Source organism: Catharus ustulatus, chromosome 3 (genome assembly GCF_009819885.2).
Source record: "Catharus ustulatus isolate bCatUst1 chromosome 3, bCatUst1.pri.v2, whole genome shotgun sequence".
In the NCBI taxonomy this organism is placed as follows: domain Eukaryota; kingdom Metazoa; phylum Chordata; class Aves; order Passeriformes; family Turdidae; genus Catharus; species Catharus ustulatus.
Genome location: NC_046223.1, coordinates 32123703 through 32146636, shown reverse-complemented (window position 1 = coordinate 32146636; position 22934 = coordinate 32123703). Strand labels below are relative to the sequence as shown.

At 38.4% G+C, this 22934-nt stretch overlaps 1 protein-coding gene across 1 annotated transcript in view; it reads left to right on the top strand.

The window, feature by feature from the left end:
* Positions 1 to 22934, top strand: part of ZFAND3 (zinc finger AN1-type containing 3) — a 134039-nt gene that overhangs the window by 82790 nt on the left and 28315 nt on the right. The window contains exons 4-5 of the mRNA XM_033055204.2: positions 3428 to 3607; positions 14114 to 14179. Coding sequence (XP_032911095.1) covers positions 3428 to 3607; positions 14114 to 14179 — 246 coding nt within the window. The remainder of the gene's footprint in view (positions 1 to 3427; positions 3608 to 14113; positions 14180 to 22934) is intronic.

The following is a 22934-nucleotide window of genomic DNA, read 5'->3' as shown; positions in this document are numbered from 1 at the left end:
GTGATATGCTGATAATATTCATTCTTACCTTTACCTTAAGTTTTAAATAATTGTAATCACGAAAGTTACCAGAAGGTGTGAAGGGCTGTTTCTTGCTTAGTCACAGAGCCCTTTGTTAAGCAAAAGTTGAGGACTCAAGATTTTCTTAAGATATTTTGTTGGATATTGATGCCTAAAGAAGGCTAGGTACTGGAATTGGGACTGATTTATTGTTTCACAGAATCAAGTATTTTAGGTGGTGGAAGGGGTTTGATGTCCTAAATTTTCTTGAGACAGTGGGCGAAATGAACAGGCTGGGAAGATGGACTCTTGCAGGTTGCTCACCTTAACCTGGTAACAGTAACTGGACAACTGAGCTTGAAAATTTTAAGGCTGTGCAGAAGGTGTGATATTGTGTGGCAAAAGATTGTCCTGCAAAAGAACTTCTTACCTGAAGTCTGGAAGCAAATGCAGCTTCTTGCCTTCCTTTAGTCTAAGCTATTAGAATTCTTTGTATATATAGAATATGAAATGTTTGTATCATGTCTGTCTATTCACATAGGGGTTATTTTGTTTATAAAGAAACACTAAGCAACAGAACAAAACACTTAGTATGAATATTCAGTGCATGAGAGCTCTGAGATATTCTGTTCTTGCTCAGCTATTTGAGATACTAGGTGTGTAACCCTTGAACTCAACAAAGCAAAAGGATTTTGGAGCTTGAAGACTGACAGCTGCTTATTCCCCACAGCTTCTCTACAATGCAGTAATAGTTTATTGAATGCATTTCATGCATTTTATTGATAGGTCTTTCCATCTACTATTTCCCCATATTTGCAGAGAAGAGGAAATTTGCATGTGTTATTTTGATGCTGACTCTACCATATAGTTAACAATGGGATACTTTGCAGTTTAACAAGAAAAGCCACCCATCACAGCCGCCCCAAAAAGCCCCAAAAACCAAAACCACCAAACCTGAAGGCAGTGGAGAAAAGGAGAGAATATCAAGAGGAAAAAGAAAACATATTTTCTGACAAATAAAGAAGGTTTGTGTTAAAAATTTCAAAGATGCATTTCATTAACTGGGAAAGGGCAGTGCAGGTTTCATGGACTTTTGGTCACCCTTGTGCATTTTGGCACAGATTTTGCTAGTAGTGAAAGTCTCAGGAAAAATGAAAAAAAAGGTCTGTGTTTCTCATGCCTTTCCAATTAAATAGGAACTTCTGCAAATCGTGATTAATGTCTTGCCAACTCTTGTTCTAGTTTTTCCTTGTTGAGATTATTAGGCGAGGTCATTGTTCTGTCAACAGAATTGCATTCTGATTTTAATCAGAATAAAGTTTACCTTTCAAAACTTGCCAGGGTCTTGCCTGTATCATGTGTGTATTTTTGTTTTATTTGTTAAGCAGTTAAGGCTTAACTGGATTTATTCAGGCTCAGCTCTCCTGGAAATACTGCCAACTTTTATGGTGCTTGCAGGGAGAGCAAGGTGATCTGCAAGTTGTGTTAATGAGAGTCCTGGTTGGCAGAAGCCAAATGCCCCCCCCCAGTACATGGACAAAATACAAGGCAGCTTCAGTTACAGTTCTTGTGTTTCAAGTACTTGGGATCATCAGTCTTGAGGCTTTTCTCAAGTACTCTTGTCTGTAATGAAGAAAGGGTTAGAACAGGGGCGGGAGGTGTTCTTGGGTTCCACTCAACTGAGCAGGCTAAAACTTTTTTGAAAGTTAATTGATTTGCTGTCTGAGTAAAAGTTAGTTCTGAGCAGGAGGTCATGAGTTCACGGAGGCAAAGAGCATTTCTCTGCCATGGTGGATTTGCTGCTGTGGCAGCTCTGAACCGTTACGTGTGCCACAGCTGCCTGATTGTGGCTGATGCAGAAAAGTGTCTGAAGCCTTCTTGATTGCACAAACACACAAATAAAATCCAGATGCCCAATTTGGGTTAAGCTTTGTTGATAACTAGTGAGACCTGAGTAGAACATCTTCCTGAGTCCTGTAACTTGTGCCCTGATAAAAAGCTTCCCACAGGTTTTTCAGAGCTGTATTGTGGAGGTGGATGACTTCCTGTCTGCCACCTTCTCTTTCCTCCCCCTCCTCCTTGGTTTTGAGCTTGTTCCTCTGCTATCTGGACTTCTGGCTGACTCTTCTACAGCAGAAGTTAAGGCTTAATTTTTCTGGCAAATCACTTAAATCCTAAATCGGCATTTAGGGTCTGTTTGGCTGTTGCACTTCTCAATCCCAGTGACTCATGGTTGGCAACCTGTGTTTCTAACACATCATCTGCAAATATTTATAGATTGCTCTATTTTCTTCTCTGTCATGACGTAATAGTGAGCAATCAAATATTGATTTATCTATGTAGTTGTGTATTGAATAAATTCTACCCTTGTATGTAATTTAGAAAAAATATACTTAGATACCAAGTCGTGGTGTACTTCATCTTCATCTGTCTCTTTACGAAGAAAAGATGAGAGAACTAGATGCTAAGCAAACGAAAATTTACTTGGTTGGCATGTGTGCTTCCCAGAGGCAGAGTGTGCCAGACTGAAATCCAGTAGTGTAGCTGGTAGACTGGTGCTATAATCGATCATTTATCAGGACTGCAGATTTGGGAAGAAGCTTTCAGTGGGGGATTTGCACTTGAAAAATACTGCCTCTCAAACCTGAATCTGGGTTGGAGGCAAGGTAAGCTGGAGGGTGACATTTGTCAAACACCTGGGATTTGGACTATGAGAGCAGTTTGGAGACATGGCATTTACTGATAAAAAAAAAAAAGAAAAGTTTGAAACCAAATCATTTGTACACATCTTTAATGTATTGTAGTGATTTACTTTCTATACCTAACTCTCTGTTCTTAGATCAGTGCGCAACTTTTAGTACCAGTGTTGGAGTAAATGAAGGAAGGAGGAAACACCCCAGTCTTCCCCCACATTCTTCCCACACATTCCCCCCCAAATACCCGTCAAACCAGAGGCAGTCCCTCACCAGCTCCCCATGCTAACCTGGAATTGTAGCTGTCTACTATGGCTTTGCCAAAACTGTCACTGATAGGATATTATATAATGGCAGAGAAAAGTGTAAATTTCCCATAGTGCTGTATTATATGCCTTGGTTCTTCCCTCACTGGATGTTTGCTCCCTTTATGTTTCTATACATGCTTTGGGTAAACCCTTAGACAAACAATACCGTGTGCTGTGGTAAGCTTTGAATGCTCTTGGATGGCTAGGGAAACAAGACCTTTGTGTAATTCTGAAAATATTTTTTCTGCAACAACTAACTCCTTAGATATTTTAAATCTGAAGTAAAAATTGGAAGGGCACTGTTTGTGTTTATCAAAGTGATGATACCTCTGGCAGTGGTTTGTTTTTGTTACATGGGGGTTTTGCATAAAATTTGATAATTAGACCGAGCAAGCGTGATGACATATGAAATCTTGGTTTTGATAGATTTCCAGAAGAAACAGCCAGACGATGACTCTACTCCCAGCACAAGCAACAGCCAGTCAGATTTGTTCTCTGGGGAAACGAACAGTGACAACAGCAATACCTCTCTAACCACGCAGGCCGCTAACTCCAACCAGCAACTTTTGACAGAACTGAATGTAACTTCACCGAGCAAAGAGGAATGTAAGTGCACGAGTCCTGAGTGAAAGCAAAGGAGGCATAAACATTTTGCTTTGTTCTCAGTTTGTTTCACTGACTCCCTCTGGGAGCTGATGGCCTGGCTTTTGGGGTAAAGGGAAGGGTTAGAAGCTATTCACAAAATTGACATTGATGGCTTTAACAGAAGAACAAATAGGAGTTTTTAACTTGCTTTACATTTGATGTGTTGTATTTATTGTATATGTAAGCCATTTGATGTGTGGGGAAGAATTTAATACGTAAATTCTTACGTATATTCTAGCATCAATACAAGTATCTTGTGAAATTTGACTTTTGAACATGTTGGTTTTTAATTACTGTAGTTGCACACAACTCTGATTATAATGTGTGTTTGTCTAGACTGCTACTTACATATTACTTGTTTCATGTGGTAATTTATCTATTCTTTCATGACCTATCTTTTGTCTTTATTGAACTGTCAGGCAAAAATTTTCCCTGAAGGTAAGTTAGAATGGTTAGCAAACACAGTGAGATAAAATTTACTTTTAAATTATTCTAAACCTCTATATAGAGTTCATCTTGCATCTGATATATTGAGTTTTAAAATCTGCATTTTACAACCTAAGCTCCAGTGTGTAATTTGTAGCTTCATTTTTCTCCAGTTGTAGATTTATTTTAGAAAGTGCTCTATGGAGAGAAGCCCCCTTGAGCTGAGATTACTTTAGTTTGTGGCTAATGAATATTGATCTACACGTTGCAAGAAAATGCTTGGTTTCCAGTAGAAAATTTGCTAACTACTCTGGTTCTTGAACATTTAGGTAACTGCTGGATATAACAATGTTGACGAAGCACTAGGACTAAAATGTCTTGCTTTCAGTTGTATTAACTATTTGCATAGCATGGTTTTGCTGAGTTGTCCAAGTATTTATTTTGGACAAAGCATTAAATGTCATTTTGGGATTGTGGTGGTTTCTTAGACTAACTAAAGTAAAACTTTTAAACTCTGATGTTGTTATCTAACTGTATTTGAGAATATTTTCAGAAATACAAGTATTAAATGTGAATACTCTGTGACAAGTTCTTGTAATAAGACTAAACTTGCCGTGTAATTTTTGTCTCTGCTTCATGTACCATTGCTGCTGACCACCCTTCCATCTCTTCCTTCTGTTCAGTGCTTCTTCAGGGGAAACCTGTAGCCTACTGTAAAACAAGGCCTTAAAACAAGTTTCCTGGAGAATTCAGGAAAACACATTATGCTTTAGCCACACATTTGGGCCTTCATAGTGCAGGGGATTTCAGCACCCCACTCACTTACTAACCAGTGTCACAGGATGCTTCTATAGTACTTACTGGGTCAGCTTTTCTGAAAATTTGTTCAGGTAGAAATGAAATTGTGTTACAACAAAGTGTTTCTGTTGTGACTGAGTAAGATTTGGTAAGTGGGAAGGCGATTACAGGAATGGGAAAGAAATTAAATAGTGTCCTTCATCCTGAATTGCTGTGAGCTTGTGACTATACACTGAACGTGATGGATATCAGGCAGCACAACCTGCAGAGGATTTAAAAATATTGCCTGTTAAAAAAACCTCTCTTTATGACTTCCTGCTGGGATGTTTTTAAGTGAAATACAGTGAAGAGATTTATTTACAGCTCTGCCTTCTCTCACATCCCCACTACCTCTTTAATGAAGCTTAATATCATTTATCAGAAATAATTATATACAGATGGAGATTTTCTGATGGATAATGACCTCACTGTGCAAGGTTCTTTCCTTTAATGAAGACTGCCCAGACTTAAATGTCTTTTTGATTATAGTTTGAGGGTGTCTTTTTCTGTGCAATATTTATTTATTTTGCATCATATTCTGTAAAGTATGCACTGCTCTTAGTCCAGCTGTGTTCTTGAAAGACTGATACTTTTTATTGCTCTGTGATGATGTACAGCTCTGTTCTGTTCTGAATAGAATTGTGGTAATTCACCAGAAATCAATTGTGTGGGATCACTGTGGTAATCCCTATCCAAGTGTGAGAAAATTGATCTAATCAAGAAGGATCCTCATGTTTCATTCCATTTGCTTCTCTTTCAAGATTTTGAGGAGAGTCTTGCATCAAGGCCACAATACTTGAGTCCACAGGGTAAACAGAGGGGACAAAATTGCAGCAAGTCATGTAGGCAATTAAACTCATTCATGCTACAACAACTGGAGAAAACCATAGAAATCACATGTGGTAAGATTCATACTCAGTATCAGAAAAAGTGAAAGGGTTTTTAAATAGCTATTTCCTTTTATATCACAGAATGAATTATATATGAGAAAAGTTCCTTGCAGTAAATTTTGCAGGAGTTCAGTTTGACAGTGTGCAAGTATTTATGTGTTTTTTGTTATTGTTTTTATTTTATGTGGGAGTTGCATTTGCATTCCTGGGTGTCTTAAATATACAACCAGGTTGCAGTGACTTTCCATCTCCCACCAGCCTGAAGTCCTGAAGAGTTACCTACCACAGTGGGCTGCTGTGCTTTCTAATATTTCTCCCCCTTATAGGTGAAAGGTAGTTCTCAATATTATATTTACAGTCAACAAAAGTGTGTTAAAAATTTATGCGCAGAGACAGTGACACAGCTTCAGTAATCTGTTTGATCATTTCACATGTGTTTGATCTTTTATGAAATATTACTAATCACTGAGTTTTTTAGGTTTTTTTAAATGCTGTTGAAATTGGTGAGGGGGAATTCTATGGAATTTTTTCCCCCTCTACATATACTTCTTGAATTGCCTCTTTTCTGTCTAAAACCTTCAGGTCTCACCAGTTGCAGTAAATTTTCTGAAATCAGTTTGCAGTCAAAGAATAATATTGATATTAGTATAACTCTAGTTAGTCTAGAGCTGCATGGATTTTACTGATCCATTTTTTAACTGGTAGTTAAATCAGTCTAACTTTTGTTCTGCTGCTGCTTTATGTGGAGATAAGTTTAATCTCTGCTAGTTTTCCTTCCATCTCCTCCTTTCATTTAGGAGCTCCTAATGGTAGTTATTTCAGCATCAGTCACTATATCAGCCAGTTGCTCTGTCAAAGATTTCCTTTTCATATTGGTTAGGCAAGGTTTTTGATTATTTTTAGCAGACAGGAAAAAATGAATTTGACAATGGCCCTCACTTCCCTATGTCCTTACCTTCAGCCACCAACATTCTCTTTAAAAAAAAAAAAGCAGCTTATTAAGCAAGGTTCTATGTAGTTTGGTAGAGAAAAGGTCACACTGCACATGGAATAATTTTGCTTAGTTTCAGGCCTTCAGTGCTTTCTTTGGGGCTGTCACATCATTTTTCTGTCACTGTATGAGCAGAGCTAAAGCTGGTTCTGTGCAGATTTGAAATTAACTGTGTTGTTATGTGACAGGAGAAATGTCAATGTGAAGAACACTGACTCTGGCAGCTTGATCAGATTTGGTATTTCAGTAGTTTTTAGCTTCGGCTGACAGGATTTTATTTTAATTGTGTGCTTAACTTTTCTTGGCCTTCTTGAATAGCGAGAACCACAATTGAAAAAGGACAAAAGGAATATCTTCTGTTTCTAAAACAGTTAAATGCTCTTCATTTCTGTGTTGAAGAATTTCTAAGAAGATAAACAAAGATCTGAGCTACTGCTGTGAATGTCAGAAAATACACTGGAGATTTCAGCCCAGAAAGATGGTGATGATCATTGACCACTTCTCTGTGGGCTGAATTTTAGATGTCCAAATACAAAGGTATTTCACAACTGAATATCTGTAAATTTTGGCTGGTTTTCTGTATGCCCTTCAGAATTTAGACCACTGCACATCAAAACTAAAACACCTTTGTCTCGAACATTTAAATTTGCAAGATAAGGTTAGAAAAATGCTTTATAACATCATTTATTTTATTAAGCATTTGTGTGCAGTGGAAGCACTGAAATACCCCCAATTATAGAGTGATTTTAGTGAATTTATTGTACATTAAGTATACTAGTCCTGACACAAAGATTCAATATGCTTATATAAAAGATACCTGGCAGAAAGGTGAGAGATTGTTTTTCCTACTGCACCTATTGGATGTTTATACTCTGAATTTTATTGCTTGTTGAAGCATGACTCTGTAAAAAGCCACATAGGCTATAGCACTCAAAAAGTAATGGTATTTTTTCTCTTTGGAATAAAAGAAAAATATATGTCTTTTTTTCAACATAACTTTGTGAAAAATGGATAAACAAGTGAATTCTTCTTTTTGCTTCTTTCTTGCTGAATGGTCTTTTCTCTGACACTATGCAAAAGGTTTCTACCAATTTATAACAACTTCATGGTTTTTGTATTTTGCCTGGGTTTATTAGTAGAGTCCTAGATGACAACTTTTCTATTTATGCTCTGAAAATACTTCATATTTTGAGTTATTATGATGACATCCTTAACTTCAATTTGTGTTTTTTAAGGAGAGTGATTTTTAAAATGGCAGTTGTTCTTGGATGTGATTCATTGTATACTTCTGTAAATGCCTCTGAGAATTCAGCTGCTTATTGCAGTAGGAGTCAGTTTTGTACATTCTGTCTTCATTTGTTTTGGGTCTTTTTGAGCTTTTTTTCTGGGGAGTGGGATCTGTGCTTTTGGTTTGGTTTGGTTTTTTCCTAATTCAATCAATGGGGAACTTTATTTTCTGGCTCATCTCTGACTGAAAGGTACATGCATACCCACTTCTGTAAGTAGTAAATGTATAAACAGACCAAGCTAGCTGTTTTTGTCTTCTTGTCACAAATGGTTGTAGAAAAAGGTTTGTTTTGTTGCTAACCTGATTTATTCTCATACAAATTTCTGTGGTTTTTCTCTGATTCAAAAGAAGGCAGTAACTGGTAAAATATTCTACTGAGCTACAGTGAAGCCTACGTGACTCACGTGACCCAGTATTAAATTAAACTTATACCCAAACATAAACCTCCTGCTGGGTGATGGTGAATAATTCTAATTTTCTTTATCAACTCACAAGATTGTCATGTGTTCTTTCTCATTGTAGTCAATTTTGTGTCTTGTATTAAAGCAAGAGGGGACACACCTCTAATACAGGATATTAACTGTACCTGCCTGGTTTTTGCTGTTATAGGCATCTTTGGGTTTCTATGCTGCAGAACAATAACTGTCTGTCTTCTCAGGCTTTTACTTCTATTAAATTATATAATAGTAAAAGTTGTTTTACATTATCTGGGATTTTTTTTATTTTTAGCCTTGTTTTCATTAGAAGCTATTTACAAATAGTACTTTGGTACTGTTTTTAATGTTAAAATTAACTACATTTTTAAATTTGATTATCTTTCAGTCTGATTTTTTTTAATGTTTATTGCAAAAAATATATATTTTAATATCAATGCAAGCTGGTTTTCTCCGGGAATTTGTAAGAATGGTTTCAAACATAAAACCATATTGAGTTGTGTTACTTTTTGAGTTGTCTTTTGAGAAATGCCATCAGTTTTAACTGCCAGTACAGGACATAAAGACAGAAATCTGAATAAGCAGTGTCATCATCTTTTCTTCAGTGAAGATCTTTCTGTAAATTTCCATCTATTCCATACAGTCTCAGTTTCTTATAAAGAATGTATATGTTTTCTAACAAGCAAAGATCTGGCACAGAGGTTTATGAAATGAGCACTTCTTTCCACGTCTGTGGCATGGTAATTTTAAAGCATAATGAAGACCAGGGATGTTATACTACTGTTAATTGTTCCTTCTGATTTATAGTCACTTCACATTGCAGGGTAGACAGTGTATCCTAGGGTCCCATTTATTAGAGTGAAAGGACCCCATGGAACACAAAACAGAAACACAGTCACATTGGAAAAATGTGGGTTAGAGCTGCACAGCTATTGAGGTTAAGTAAATTGTTTATAGATGTTATTTAACTACTGGTTTCAAAGCAAATTTTACAGTCCAACTTACACCTACACTTAGGAGAATATAATGTCTATTACTGAGGAAAAAAAAGTGAGACAGTGGTAGGGAAGAAGGTGGAATCTGGGTCCTGTCTCCCTTTTCTACATTATAGTTGTTAAATTTACCTTTCATTCAGCAACAAGGCAGTCCAGTTTTGTTTCCTTCTCCAAAAGCTTCGTGCAGACAGAAATCCACAAAAGTACCTAAAGGCCGATTTCTAAAACTAAATTTTTAAAAGTAAGTGTTTTTATGTGATATAATCCTCTCTGTGTAGTAATGACATCACTTAGATGATCATGCACTTTCCCATTCTGCAGCAAATAAGCAGTACTTAAGTGTTGTAAAGTTCTTTTACCTTTTTTCCTGAAAGATAGCATAGTCTGTCTGTGCAGACTGAACTTACAGATTTATGTTTCTGTTTGTTTGTGTATTGGTGTTCATAATCAATGACTGTCTTCAGGCTCAGTTATGTAGATGAATTAGATGATGTCTCTCCCAATTCAAGACATGTACAACTAAGTTACTGGTTTGGACAGGTTTCCCGAGGTGGGTTCTTTCCTTTGTTGCAGATAGACATGAAATTGTTCCTGTCCTGGCTAGAGCTCTGCTGTCCAAGGAAATTCAACTCTTACTTATTACCTTCTTCCAACCTGTTGCATTCAAGGGGTCAGTGTGGCTTATCTGGAAGGGAACCATCACAGTACCAAAAGCTCAAGGAGGAGATACTCCTGTCCTTATGTTACTGTGATCAAATGATACTGAGCTTCAAGCTCCTTCACTTACTTTTCACATTTGTTCATTACCTGGCTTGCAGCTGAAATTGTTTCAATGAATTACTGTAATTTGGACTTTTTACTCATGTGCTTAGTTTTGCTCCATTCTGCATCTCTCTGCACAATGTGTGCTTCTGAGTGCTGTTCAAATCCACCTGATATGTGTACTCTGGACTCAAATTTAGTGTTTCTTCAAACAGCAAGAAGAGGGGGTTAAACACCCTAGTACTGAACTTTTTTCTTGGGTAGGAGGCTCTGACTGAGTGGAGTCACTTCACTTTATAACTTCAGGAAGGGGAAACAATAAGTTGCCCTGACTCAGGGATGTCCTCAGGACAAATACTGCTTGGCAGCAGTTAACATAGTTCAGGAAGGGAGGTGAACAATGCAGAAGGGCGTTCTAAAAGACAGTTTAAACATACAGAATTTAGAATAGTGAACAATAGTAAATAATTGCAATAGTAATGTATCCATAGAAATATAAGCAATATATGAAATTTTACTGCTTTGGATAATTAGAGAAATTGGGTTTGAATCTGTTTTTCCAATCAATATATTTTGAGTACAACTAACAGTAAATGATGGAAAGCTGTGGATATCAGAAGCCAAACACATAACAACTACATTAACAAGACCAATTGTATTATGTGATAAGGTTCAAGTTATCTTGTTTTGTCCTTCATTAATTCTATGTTTGAATTTGCAAATTCAAATTCAAATGCAAATTGACAATTCTCAATATTCTCACAGTTCTTCTGATTTCTTCAGTAGCTTTTAGTATTTTTGCATTTATAATCATCTTCTCTTGGGATTACATTATCCCTGGGCAATGGCTGCATTTGTTTCAAAGAGAAGTTGCAAATGTCAGAAACCATACACTGGAAAAAATAGGAGCAGAAGCTGTTGTGTTGTCTGTTAATTGGATATAGAGTAGAAAGATATTTCTGTTCTTTTATTTTAATGTCTTGTTTGTACTGAGCAAAAAGAGCTCTACAGCCTTATGGGTTATGTTAGAAGCTAGACATTTGTGGCCTTTCACTGTGCACTGAAGTGTTTTATGTAGCACAGTTAAATAACCTTGAAAAATTTACTTTTTTTGCACTGAAGATGCAGATATATCCTGAATCATGCGAACTTATAAGCCTACCTTTGTGATAGCCAAAACTGGTGTTCTATTGTTATGACTTCCCTTTTCTTTCTCACACACAGTATTTTTATCAAAGCTGTGAGAAATATACCGTCCTGCTTCAAACAATACAAAGATGCCTGAATTAGCAGTTATGTATATCTAAAGATTCCATGTAGTAACTTCCACATAGAACTGCACAGTCAAGCCCACAGTACTGAATTATGCATGATATTTTTAATGGTGGAACAAAAGCAGTAGCAGAAGGAAATGCTGCAAAATACGTGCTGCCTTCACTGGTTATTAGGCACTAGTGTACATGCATGCAAATCCCCAGATACTCTTTATTGAAACTCTGGTGCTGTGCTATACAAATCAAAGCTGTATGAAAACCATACCTAATGAGGGAAGAATAAATAACAGGAAAACTCTGACAAAGGGAAGTGCAGAATGCATGCCAACTTATTGTACTTTAGAGAGTGAGAAATAAAGTTCTTATATTTGGCTGGATGCTGAAAGTATCAGCTAGTGTAAATATTTACCTTACAATAATTGAAAGGATTAGTCTTATTTGTTAGTCCACAGTGATGATGCCTCTCACTGTCTATTCAGTGAAAACTAGGAGAATGTAACTAAAATTATTTACAGAAGACTTGCTGCATTTTAAGAGGCAGCTGCGTCTAAAGTCAGTTCATTGAAATTCCGTACCCTGTTGAATTTATTGCTTACACACATTCTATATTGAAACCAAATACTTGGTGTCTGAAAGTAGAGACTGACTTAACAGACCTTTTCTGTAGGTTTTTGAATATGTAGAAGGTTTCTCTAGAAAACTTTCTCTAGAAAGGATTCTGTTTCAGTATTGCTTTTGTTCCCAAACAGACCAAACACTACACTAAGCATTTTTTGAACCTTTTGCAATAGTAGTACTAACATAGATCAAGATAACATTTTCTAGGCCAGAATATTTAAAAAATTGCAAATACTATGTTGTAAAAAATTGTTTCTGCTTACTTAACCATTTATTGAGAAGAAGTTGTTGCTTGCCAGTGCTGTCAGGCTTGAAGCCAACACCACTTCGGTCATGCCAGGATGCTTCCTCCATCCATCCAGGATGCTGTATTTTTGGCTAGGAAAGGACTCATCCTGGGACTCCCAGTCCTCCTCACTGCAAAAGCAAGCTTGTCTCTTCTCATATGCAGACTTCACCCTGCAGAGAGGTCCCCATCACTCCCCTCCTCTTACCTGTGCAATTCAACCATTTCCACCAGCTCCTTCTTTACCAGCCTGGAGAATCCAACAGTGCCTTGCACCACCGTCTGTAACATCTGCCAGCTGCTTATGCTGTTGCCTGTCACAAATAGCAATTTCTTATGTCAGGTTTGATAGTTTCCCATGTCTTGATGCTTTGCTTAACCTCAGGCCAGCCCTGGTGAGTGCTCTCAGTTGGTCTGCAGGCCTTATTGGTCCTTCTCTGGAAAACTGAGAGTGTTCCCAAGTGAACTTCATTGAAATTAAATGCATTAAAAGTAAGTTCCTCGCATCTTTCCCCCTCAACCGCAGAATTTTTTTTTTAAGTGTTAAAATGCTGTGAGTATTTCAGGGTAGACAAAGTTGCCTGAGACCTGAAACTTAGTGAAAAGGAGAAAGGAAGGAAAGATTCAAGGGAGAGCGTCCTGGAGTGAAGCACAAAGAAACAGTTTACTAACAGGCCAGGCTTGAAAATACTTAAAAAAGGAAAAACATTGGCATAGTCACAGTGCTGCTTTCCAGATATGCTAAGACTGGGGAAAAAAAAAAGGAGAAAAAATATTTTTCAGTATTTTTCAGTGCATGAAGACTTGATGTTAAAGGTTATCCTGTTATACTAAGCTCTGTTGTATTGCCAGCAAGCATTACTATATCACCAGCAGTTTAGTGCAAACTTGATTATTGGTATTTTGATAGCCAAACTCTAGTAGGTCTGACTCAATTTCAGGCTCTCTAGCATCTTCCCATTTATAATATCCAATTTTCAAAGCTATGATGTGTTATTACCATTGGTAATGCTACTGTCAATTTGTCTTGGCTTCCCTGCATGGAGTTTATTTTTATTTATTTTTTTTTCTGCAAGTCACTGTGTGCACTCAATTGGTTGCTATTTTAACAAGATCTCTGGAGAACTCCTCAACGATGATGCATATTAAGAAAAAAAGCAGAGAGTAATTTACTACCCAGCAGATACCAGATGAGTGGGCAAGAGTCCAGAGCCGAAAAACCTTAAACATGGAAAGAGCTTGTTAGCATATGCTTGTGCCACACTTAGAACACATAATGAGAACAAGATAAGAGGCAAAGTCGTTATCTCACTGGAGTCAGTAGCAGGGTTTGATATCAGAGAAGTGATCACTTTGTCCCTTGTGTTACTTGTGGGTCACTTAAATACATTTCTAGCATGGCAATTACAGTGTATATTTTCCTAAAAATGCCTCTTGAAATATTTATAAAGTATATTTTAGAAGTGTAACTTTGTCCCAACTTTTCATCTATTTTTTTACCACAAGACATTCAGATCCATGTGGGAAAGAAGTACTGGGAGTAGAGCTACTTCCATATGTGCTCTCCCAAAACAAGTTCTCCTTGTTCCTACATAATAATCTTCATGTGGTTGTAAATGTTAAATATAAGTGGTGTTTTGAGACATACAATCTTCTCTGTTTCCAGGTGGGCCATGCACAGGTACAGCTCATGCCTCGTTAACCACACCAACCAAAAGATCTTGCGACTCAGGTATGTGTTTTGTGGGATCAAGGAGTTAGGTTTTGCATTATATTTAGCAGTTATAGTTTAATAGTAAAGTGTTAATAACCATACCTGGCAAACACCAAATGAAAATAAATATTGTTGCTTTGCTGAGAGAAGTGTACGTATAAAAGGATTAGTATAGCAGATAGTTAATCTGAGAATCCTGTTAAGCATAATTCTATAAATACACTCAGTTTTCCATTAATCTTTCTAAAAACAAGACATACAGGAATAATCAGTTTAATGATTGTGACAGTGTTCTGGAAATCCTGCCCTTGAAATGCAAAGTATTGAGTGGAACACTTTGAATACATTGACTTTCCCTGACTGAAGATGCAGTATAGACAACTGATCTTCACATTGAGACTAAATTTTACCTGCATTGGGTCCTTTCAATGCCTTTATTTCTGTATGCAGGATGTACATGGATAATGTCTCACAGAGCTGGTATTTGTAGTGACATGTTAGGCCAGGCTGAAGTCACTGCTTCTGCATCAAATCTCTCCTGAAGAGCTATGCATGCACTCATTGAGTCCTGCAGCCAGGTTACCTGCATTAGCTCAGATCTTCTCCAGGCTTTAGTTTTGTGTGGATTAAGGAGAACTCACATGATCTTTTCCACCAGGACCACTGTTGGAAGCCATAATCTCCTGGGGAGTGGTAGGTGTGTAGGTAATGGTAATGTTCTTGCAGTCTGTGTTTCCAAAATAATTTTTACCTGTATTTGCATTTATGTGTAGAAAGAAAAGGTATTCCTGTTTGAGTAAGGGGCCTTTTTCTTTAAGGAGTTCAAGGGAAGTTTTCTCTGAAGTCATTCTTTCAAAAAGTCTTTCAAGTTACTGTTTGTTGAGCTGAACTGTAGTTATTCCATAAGTGAGTGTTGTTAATTTGCAGCAGATGTGTGATCATACAGGTTGGCTTGTTCTGCAGTGAAGGAAGGTTACAGAGAATCTGCATTACTTTGCTCTTCGTGCAGGTGCAGACTTCTCAAGTAACACATGATAATCTGTGACAGTAAGTGTTGTTTGCCAAAGAACTGAGTTTGGAAGTGGAAGATAGTTCTTCAAAACAGGAAGACTGGATTTTTTTTCTGTGTAGCCATGGAGGTGTATCTAAACAAGAGGGAATGTTTGCCACTATATCCCTTGCAAAACAATATGCTTTGCTCATGCTATTACTAAAATGTATTTTTTTAATATATTAGCTGTTGTAATGTTTAGCTGGTTTTCATGGCAGAATTATTTAAAAGCTTGCTATGGTGCTACACATACTGTAAACTGAGAGTACTGTTGGAAATTTTTTTTGTGTTTCTTTTGCTCAGCAAAAAGAAATGTAAGTTTGTTATTTGGAATGTCATATAGCACCAGTGAAAGCTCCTTGGAGTAAAGCAGGTGAAACTGTGAGACATATTGAAAAATGTCTTGGCTAACTTTGCTCAGTAGTTCTTTTATTTTCAGTTTGTGCTATTGTTTTGTCTGTACATCCTTGTATGTTTTTCATTTAGTGTGTTTTGCAAGAAAATGAGGAGATTACAGTAGTTTCACGAATACAAGCCGCACGGATTATAAGCCGCACCCCCGGTGCCTCGACAATGTTGCTGTCTTTGTCAATAGATAAGCCGCACCCCGAATATTAGCCGCACTTTCGTTCGTAGCGAGAATCCGTGCGCAGCTTTCACAAATTGGCCAATTAGTAACAGGATCGCGGCATAGCGGGGTTTACTGGCTCGGGGCGGGGCCAGGCAGGCTCGGCCCGCTCATGGTTGCCGATAGGGGTGGATGGCCCGGCTCGGCGCTACGGCTTGGCTGGGCCGGCCGGGCGGTGTTGCTGCCGCCGCCGCCGCCAGGCTCCCTGCTCCCGTCTGCACTGCCACTGCTGCGTTTGCTTGCCCTGCGGGCGGTGCTGCTGCCGCCGCCGCTGCCAGACTCCCTGGCTCCCCGCTGCCGTCTGCACCGCCGCTGCCATGTTGGCTCGCCCTGGCTGGCACTGCTGGCCGCCGCACCGCCGGGCTCCCCCACGCTGCTAGCCCCAGTTCCCCTGGGCTCCCGTGCACTGCCAGCCCTGCTTCTATGGGGCTTTTCCCCGCCGCCGGGCAGCCCCGCGCCGCCGGGCTTCCTGCTTCTACTATCCTATCCTATGCAATGTGGCTCCCGTGCACTGCCAGCCCTGCTTCTAGGGGGCTTTTCCCCGCCGCCGGGCTTCCTGCTTCTGCTATCTTCCCCTATGCAGTCAGGCTCCCGTGCACTGCCAGCCCCGCTTCTGCCGACTCCCCCGCCATGCTGGCCCGGGCTCTGCCGCCCTCCCTGCCCCGCCCTGCTGGCTCAGGCTCAGCCGCCCGCCCCCCACACTGCTGGCCCCGCCTCTGCCAGGCTTTCCTACCTCTGCCGGGGCCGGCCGGGCTCCATCTTGGCTTGGGGCTGCCGCGGGCTCTCACTTCCGTGTTGGCAGCTTTTAGAATTTTGTTAATGTATTAGCCGCCCCGGAATATTGGCCGCACGTCCGGGTTTCCACCAAAATTTTGGTCAAATTGGTGCGGCTTGTATTCGTGAAATTACTGTACCTTAATTTGATACCACAACTTTAATCTTCAGTCAACTAAATCTACTGATTTTGTATTGCCTCAATTTCCCCTGAGGCTCTTACCTTATTTGCTCAGTAATCTAAATATTATCTTTATAGTTCCTTACACAAATAAACCTGGTACCAGGAGTTAATTTTCTTCTCCAGATCTTGAATTTTCAGCAAACTTTCATTTTTAAAATAAATTACCATATTACCACAGTAATTGACAAGAAAACACTGGCTACAAAATACTACCCAGAAGTGCTGTAACATCTTCAGGAATGAGCAGCATATCATACAGGTGAACATTTGTCAGGGTTTAACCACAAGGCCAAAACGTAGCCCCATTATCTACTGTAAAGAAAATTATCTCAACCAAAACCACACTAGAATCACTTCAGCTTCCTAGGAAGCTACTTAAAGGATGTAAGCAGCGTTTGTCAATACTACACATTGTTTATAAGTCTATTTTCTGTAAGTATCCTATACTTCTTCTATTTGGAAGAGCTTTGAAGAAAAAAAGTGTTGGATTTTATCTGTGTAATTCTGTTCACCCTTCAAGTGTAATTTTCCCCCAAAGTTTCCTAAATCAGCATTTGAGACAGAAAATTAGAAATTTGACCTACTTATCTGATATGTAAGTTTCCATCAGAATATTAAGGAAGGAGACAAACGTTTCCTATTTTATCAGCATGAGTGTAACAATTGAAGGAAGATCAAAACAATAAATCTACCATGGTACAGGAAAAGTTCTCGTTGAGAAAAAAGAGGTTTTACTTAATGCACTTGTCAACCTGCATGCTGTGGGAGCTGTTCTGATAAAAAATAGTACTATGACACCAAATAGTGGAGTTTTTCCTCCTGTTTGCCAGAATCATCACTGTGGTAAAAGTATTTCTATTCCAGTGTACCCACAGGACAAGGATTATAGTGAAAAGAATGAATAAAACCTTGCAATCATTAGTTTGGATGATGCCTGAAAGGCTTCTGAGCACTAGCAGTCTGAAGATTTTGTAGGAAGAAAGATGGGACTGTGTGGCCCAGTGTATAGCTTCTTATGTATTTTGATTTGTTTCTTAATGGCTGGGTAATGTGATGATTGATGGCAGGTACTGGGAGGCTTGCTGTAGTCTGCAGGGCATACACATCCCATTTGTATCAGGTGCCCATGTTAGGAAAGTGCAGTACCAAGTAGCATATTACTCTTGTTTTCCTGCTGTACAACTTTAATGATGATTTACTACTCTACTCTAAACAGACAGATTTTATAATATTTTCTTGCAGCTTAAAGAAATCTAGAAAAAAATTGATGGAACTGTGCAAGTGTGCTAAGTTAATTTTTAATTGTGCAGTAGAGAAGGTGGTAGAAACAGGCAGAGAAAATGTGGTAATGATACAATCAATTCATACATTATATCCATAAAGTTGGTGAGGTTTTAAGTCCTTTATTTCTAAGTAACAGTTCATGAGAAATGTGCATCTGTAATATTTTGTATAGTTACGTGTAGATAGCTCACATTTTATGAGCGTATCTGTTGTATATTGGTGTGGTGGTGTTTATATTGTACAAGATGAGAATCTGTCTCTTCGTGTGTTTTCTAGTTTAAAATTTGAGTCTAGAAGATGGAAATAATTATTTCACTGCTTGAGTAAAGTGGTTAAACAGGGCAGTGGTCCTTTTTTAAGTTTCAAATTTATTGATGTTCTTGTACTAAGATATGTGCTTGCTTGTAATAGTGCCAGGAATCCAAATGCTTTGAGGTTGAACCTGCACAGTTGAGAGGACAGCCTTTGAGGAGTTATAGGAAGGTCAGTTTGTGGAAATAAAAGTACACAGATTTTTGAGCCTGAGCCAAAACCGTGAAATCATTACATTGATATGGTGTTTTTCTTTAATCAATCCTTATGTGTTGAGTAAGGACAAAAGGACCTCATACACCACTAATTATATTTTCTTTTTTAATTGCTCTACAGTATTAAGCTCCTGAGCAAAAAATACACAGAAGATTACTGAAGGGGGCTTTATAGCACTAAACCAACTTTGAGATCTGTTTTTCACTGGTGTTTCAAGGGACTATTAAGGTGTTCTTTAGTGTTTGACTTCTGGAGGGCATTGTGTTGAAATCCAGCCTTCTTGGAGCTCTCTCACTGACAGGAAAGTGATGATAGAACAGCCTTTGAGCAGCATAGTAAATCACCCAGCCCTAGCAATAATAGTGCCCATTAGGGACGCTCTTCCCCCTCCCTCTGCTCAGTTTCCAGCTGTACTAATAGAGCAGCACATCAAGCAAGGCTGTAAATAAAAGTTACAACCTAATAGGTGGGTGCTGAAGTGGAACGGAGGGGAGCTGAGGCATGGGGGCCTTATTGCTGCTCATCAGCAATTACAAACAGGATGAAGTGCCTGGGACTGGCACTGATGCACAGGAACTCATAGAGGCTGGGAGATGACGCCCTACCATGATCAGATGATGTATGGTGATGGCTTTTTACTGCCTCAGCTTATTGCCTAGTCCTGTGGCATGCTGGATTATTTGTTCAGTGCTCCCATATCTATCTGGATGCACAGATTGGTTTCCTCTCCTCCTGGTAATCTAAGAGCCTTCTCAAAGTGTTATGATTATTGTAGATTAAAATTCTCCTAGTGGTAAGGATCATAATAGTCATAGCAGTAAACAAAATTAAGGACTTGCTCTAATTGTATGATTTATTTCCACTATTACCTTTCTCACAAAGCTACCCTTGTTCACTAAAAATAGTGGATATGGTTCACCTGAACTTTCATTTACACTGAAGGCATCCCGTGATTTTAGACTAGTTGAGTTAGTTGGAGAATTCAAAGCGATGGGCTTGGGGTCAATACATCAAAATGTTTGTTAAAAGTCAGCTATAGCTGTGATGATCTTTGCCTCTGAGTTTAAAAAATTCAGCTATTCCTGGGAAAGTTTATAAGAGCTTGTTAGCACACAATAATTGGTAATATTTTTCTTTGCAAAATGTCTTTCTTGATTTTTATCTACCACAGTCTAGCACATTTCTGTGCTAGACATCTAAATCATTGCTTTACTAAACTGCAGTGAAAAAAATGCCTTGAATTTTAGTCCATATTTGCTTTGATGTAAAGAGAAGTTTTGCAAGCATCTTCATAGTTCATACATTAATCACTCATGCTGTTTACTTTTGAAGAGAATTTTCTTCCAAGTAGTGGAGAAAACACAGCATTCAGAAATGAAAAGGCGTGCAGCAGCATGACAGCATATGAAAAGACTGACTCCTGTCCCTGTCTATTCAGTACAGGCAGGATAAAATAAATAGATTATTTTTCTGTCATCTTATGGTATTAGCACAGCAATACTTTCATCTGTCTGTGTTAAAGTACACTAAACTGAATGGAAACTTTTCACAGTATTACTTTGAAATTAACTTTCACACCTAGTGGCTCCTAGGTGTACTTTTTCTTTGCATAGATCATCAGGTGAGGAAGCTAGATAGTTGAGGTGACCAAAAGGATGAAAAATGTAGCATGGCTGTGAAAACCCTCTTTCATACTTAAGAAACATGCCAGTAATTTTTATTTAGGATTAACTCCTTTTTCTTACCAGTCTATTGAAGTCATTCCTGAAAGGACTGTTGAATAAGAAATAAAATTGCTGTTGTGGAATGAGATAGATAGATGAATACAATAACTTACATGCTTAATAATGTTTCCCATTTTATAACATAATATTTCCAAAAACCACACTAACTCAGATCAATTCTCATAAGAGCATGTAAGGCAATCGAACATGATCTCCAAGAAAGAAAACTCCTGGGTATAAGAAGAGTTTAATAATTAAATTAATAATAACTTGTAAAAAAAAGGAAAATAGGAAAAAGGAGAGAGAAATAATCAACTTTTGCCAGCCAGTTCCTGAGCAGCAGTCCCTAGCCAGCTTTCCCCCCAGTTTATATGCTGATGATGAGGTATGGAACATCCATTTGGGCAGTGGGGTCAACTGTCCTGGCTGTGTCCCCTCCCAGCTTATTGTGCCCTCCAGCCCCTCTCACTGGTGGGGTAATGTGAGAACATCACTTTACTCTGTGCAAACACTGCTTAGCAACATGTAAAACATCAGTGTGTTATCAACGTTATTCTCATCCCAAATCCAAAGCGCAGCACTGTACCAGCTGCTAGGAAGAAAATTCCAGTGGAAACCAGGACACTATGTCATGCAGAAAGTGGGATTTGGTGTATGCTGGTATGAGTGGCAGAAATGTGCAGTTATTCAGATGGATTTTGGTTATTCAGAGGTTCATAGGTTATAAGAATGAACCATTTTTTCCCTTGTGGGGAGGAAAAAAACGCAACCCAGTAAAACAGAAGTAAAAATAAATAATCAAAATCTCTCTGTGGAGGGGGAATAAGGGCCTCCTGGCCTGCTGACACACACACCTCTGTGTACCTCATAGTACTCCCAGCTGTCTGAGGTCAGTTCAAGTTCAGCATCATAACAGAAAATGTCCTCCAAGTACTTTAAACTGTTATTCCCACTATCTTTATTTATCCTCTCAAATCACCCAAAATCATCTTCTTTTATCCTTTGTGCAGTTCAGATAAGCCCTTGAAACTTTTTCATTCTATACCAAATAACCCCTTTAAGACTTTCTGGTTTTATGTAAGTCCATTCCTCAGCTTTCACTTGTCTTTAGCTCTCTTTGCTGCTTTTGTTACGAATTTTTCATCTGGTTTCATTTCCATATTCTGAATCCTGTAAAAAAGAACAACTTGGAAGAAAATGTACTTGGGTCAATAGGACAGTATGATCTGTTGAGAGGAGTTCACATTGAATTGTTAGCCAATAAGAAAATTACTTTGAATGTCAAAGTAAAGGTACCAGAAGATAGGAATAAACAGTGCCTGGATTAACTGTATTAGGAGCGGTATAGCTGGCTGATTAAGGGCAGAAATTTTTTTCCCCTCTTGTTGGCACTGGAACAGGTACCCACACAGACTGTGAAGTCTTAGTCTGAAAATTTTTGAAAATGTACCAGGCCTGAGCAACCTGATCTAATTTCTTTGATGTTTTGCTCTGCACCAAGCAGGAGGTTGGACTGCATGACCTCCAGAAATCCCTTCCAACCTAATTTTTGCAGTGACACTAATGGAAAACAAGTATGTATGGGTGTTTAGAGATGCTTAGTCTAACCTCAGTACCATTCATAGTACTTAATGAGAACTGAGGTCTGGAAGTACAGGTAAGCATTTAGTGCCTCAAGCACTGTGGAGAAGAACCAGGAGAGAGACTCTTGGAAAGGTGGGAGAGTTGGGATGGTCAATGCAAAGCAAAGAGCTGGGAGAGCAGTCCATGCAGCAGTGCTGTCTTGGACCATGAGCAGGATAAATGACATGCATTTTTGTAAATGAAACTCTCCTGTCCTGAAAAAAAGATGTGCTGCTGCCCTCAACATTTTCTCACCACATTTTCTCTATGGGCTGATGTTTTTCAGTCTGGTTGGTGAAATTGCATACAGAACTATGCAATTAAAAGGTCATTGTCTTTTAGAATTCAGATATTACCGCCTCTTTTTACCAAAGTTTCAGGGAATTATGATGAAGGATTTGTCTTCAGATTGTTGAAACTGAAGAGCAAATATTTTGTCCTTTATATATATTTTGGTTAAAATAAAACAGCTTTACCTTAATTATTTTAGTGATTTCATGCCATGTTTAGTTTTCAGAACTCTCAAAATCTCTATGGTCAATTTAATGATCTCTAACAGTAGGTATGTACTATGAAAGAATATGCATCTATTATCCTTACTTAATAATGTTCTCCCAACAGCTCTGAACTCCTTGTTTTATAACCAGAGACTACTGGAAAAATTGCATCTCATAACTTTAAACAAAGTACATCTCCATTAATTTCAAGGGTAAAGAAATCAGGGTTGTACATAGTGCATTTTTTACCTGCACCCTGCACTGTACTGGAAGAGGATTTGGAGAGCCTAGAGTTTGCTTTAATTTTGACAATATGGAGAATGTCACAAAGAATAGTTGAGATCATTAACTTTAAAGACCTGGCTCCTGTCAGGCTGAAGAATTGAATTGATTTTATCTCAGCACTCAGCACCCTGATCTGATCTGTTCAGATCAGACAGCTTCCTTACAGGTATGGTTTAGCAAATGAGACACATAATT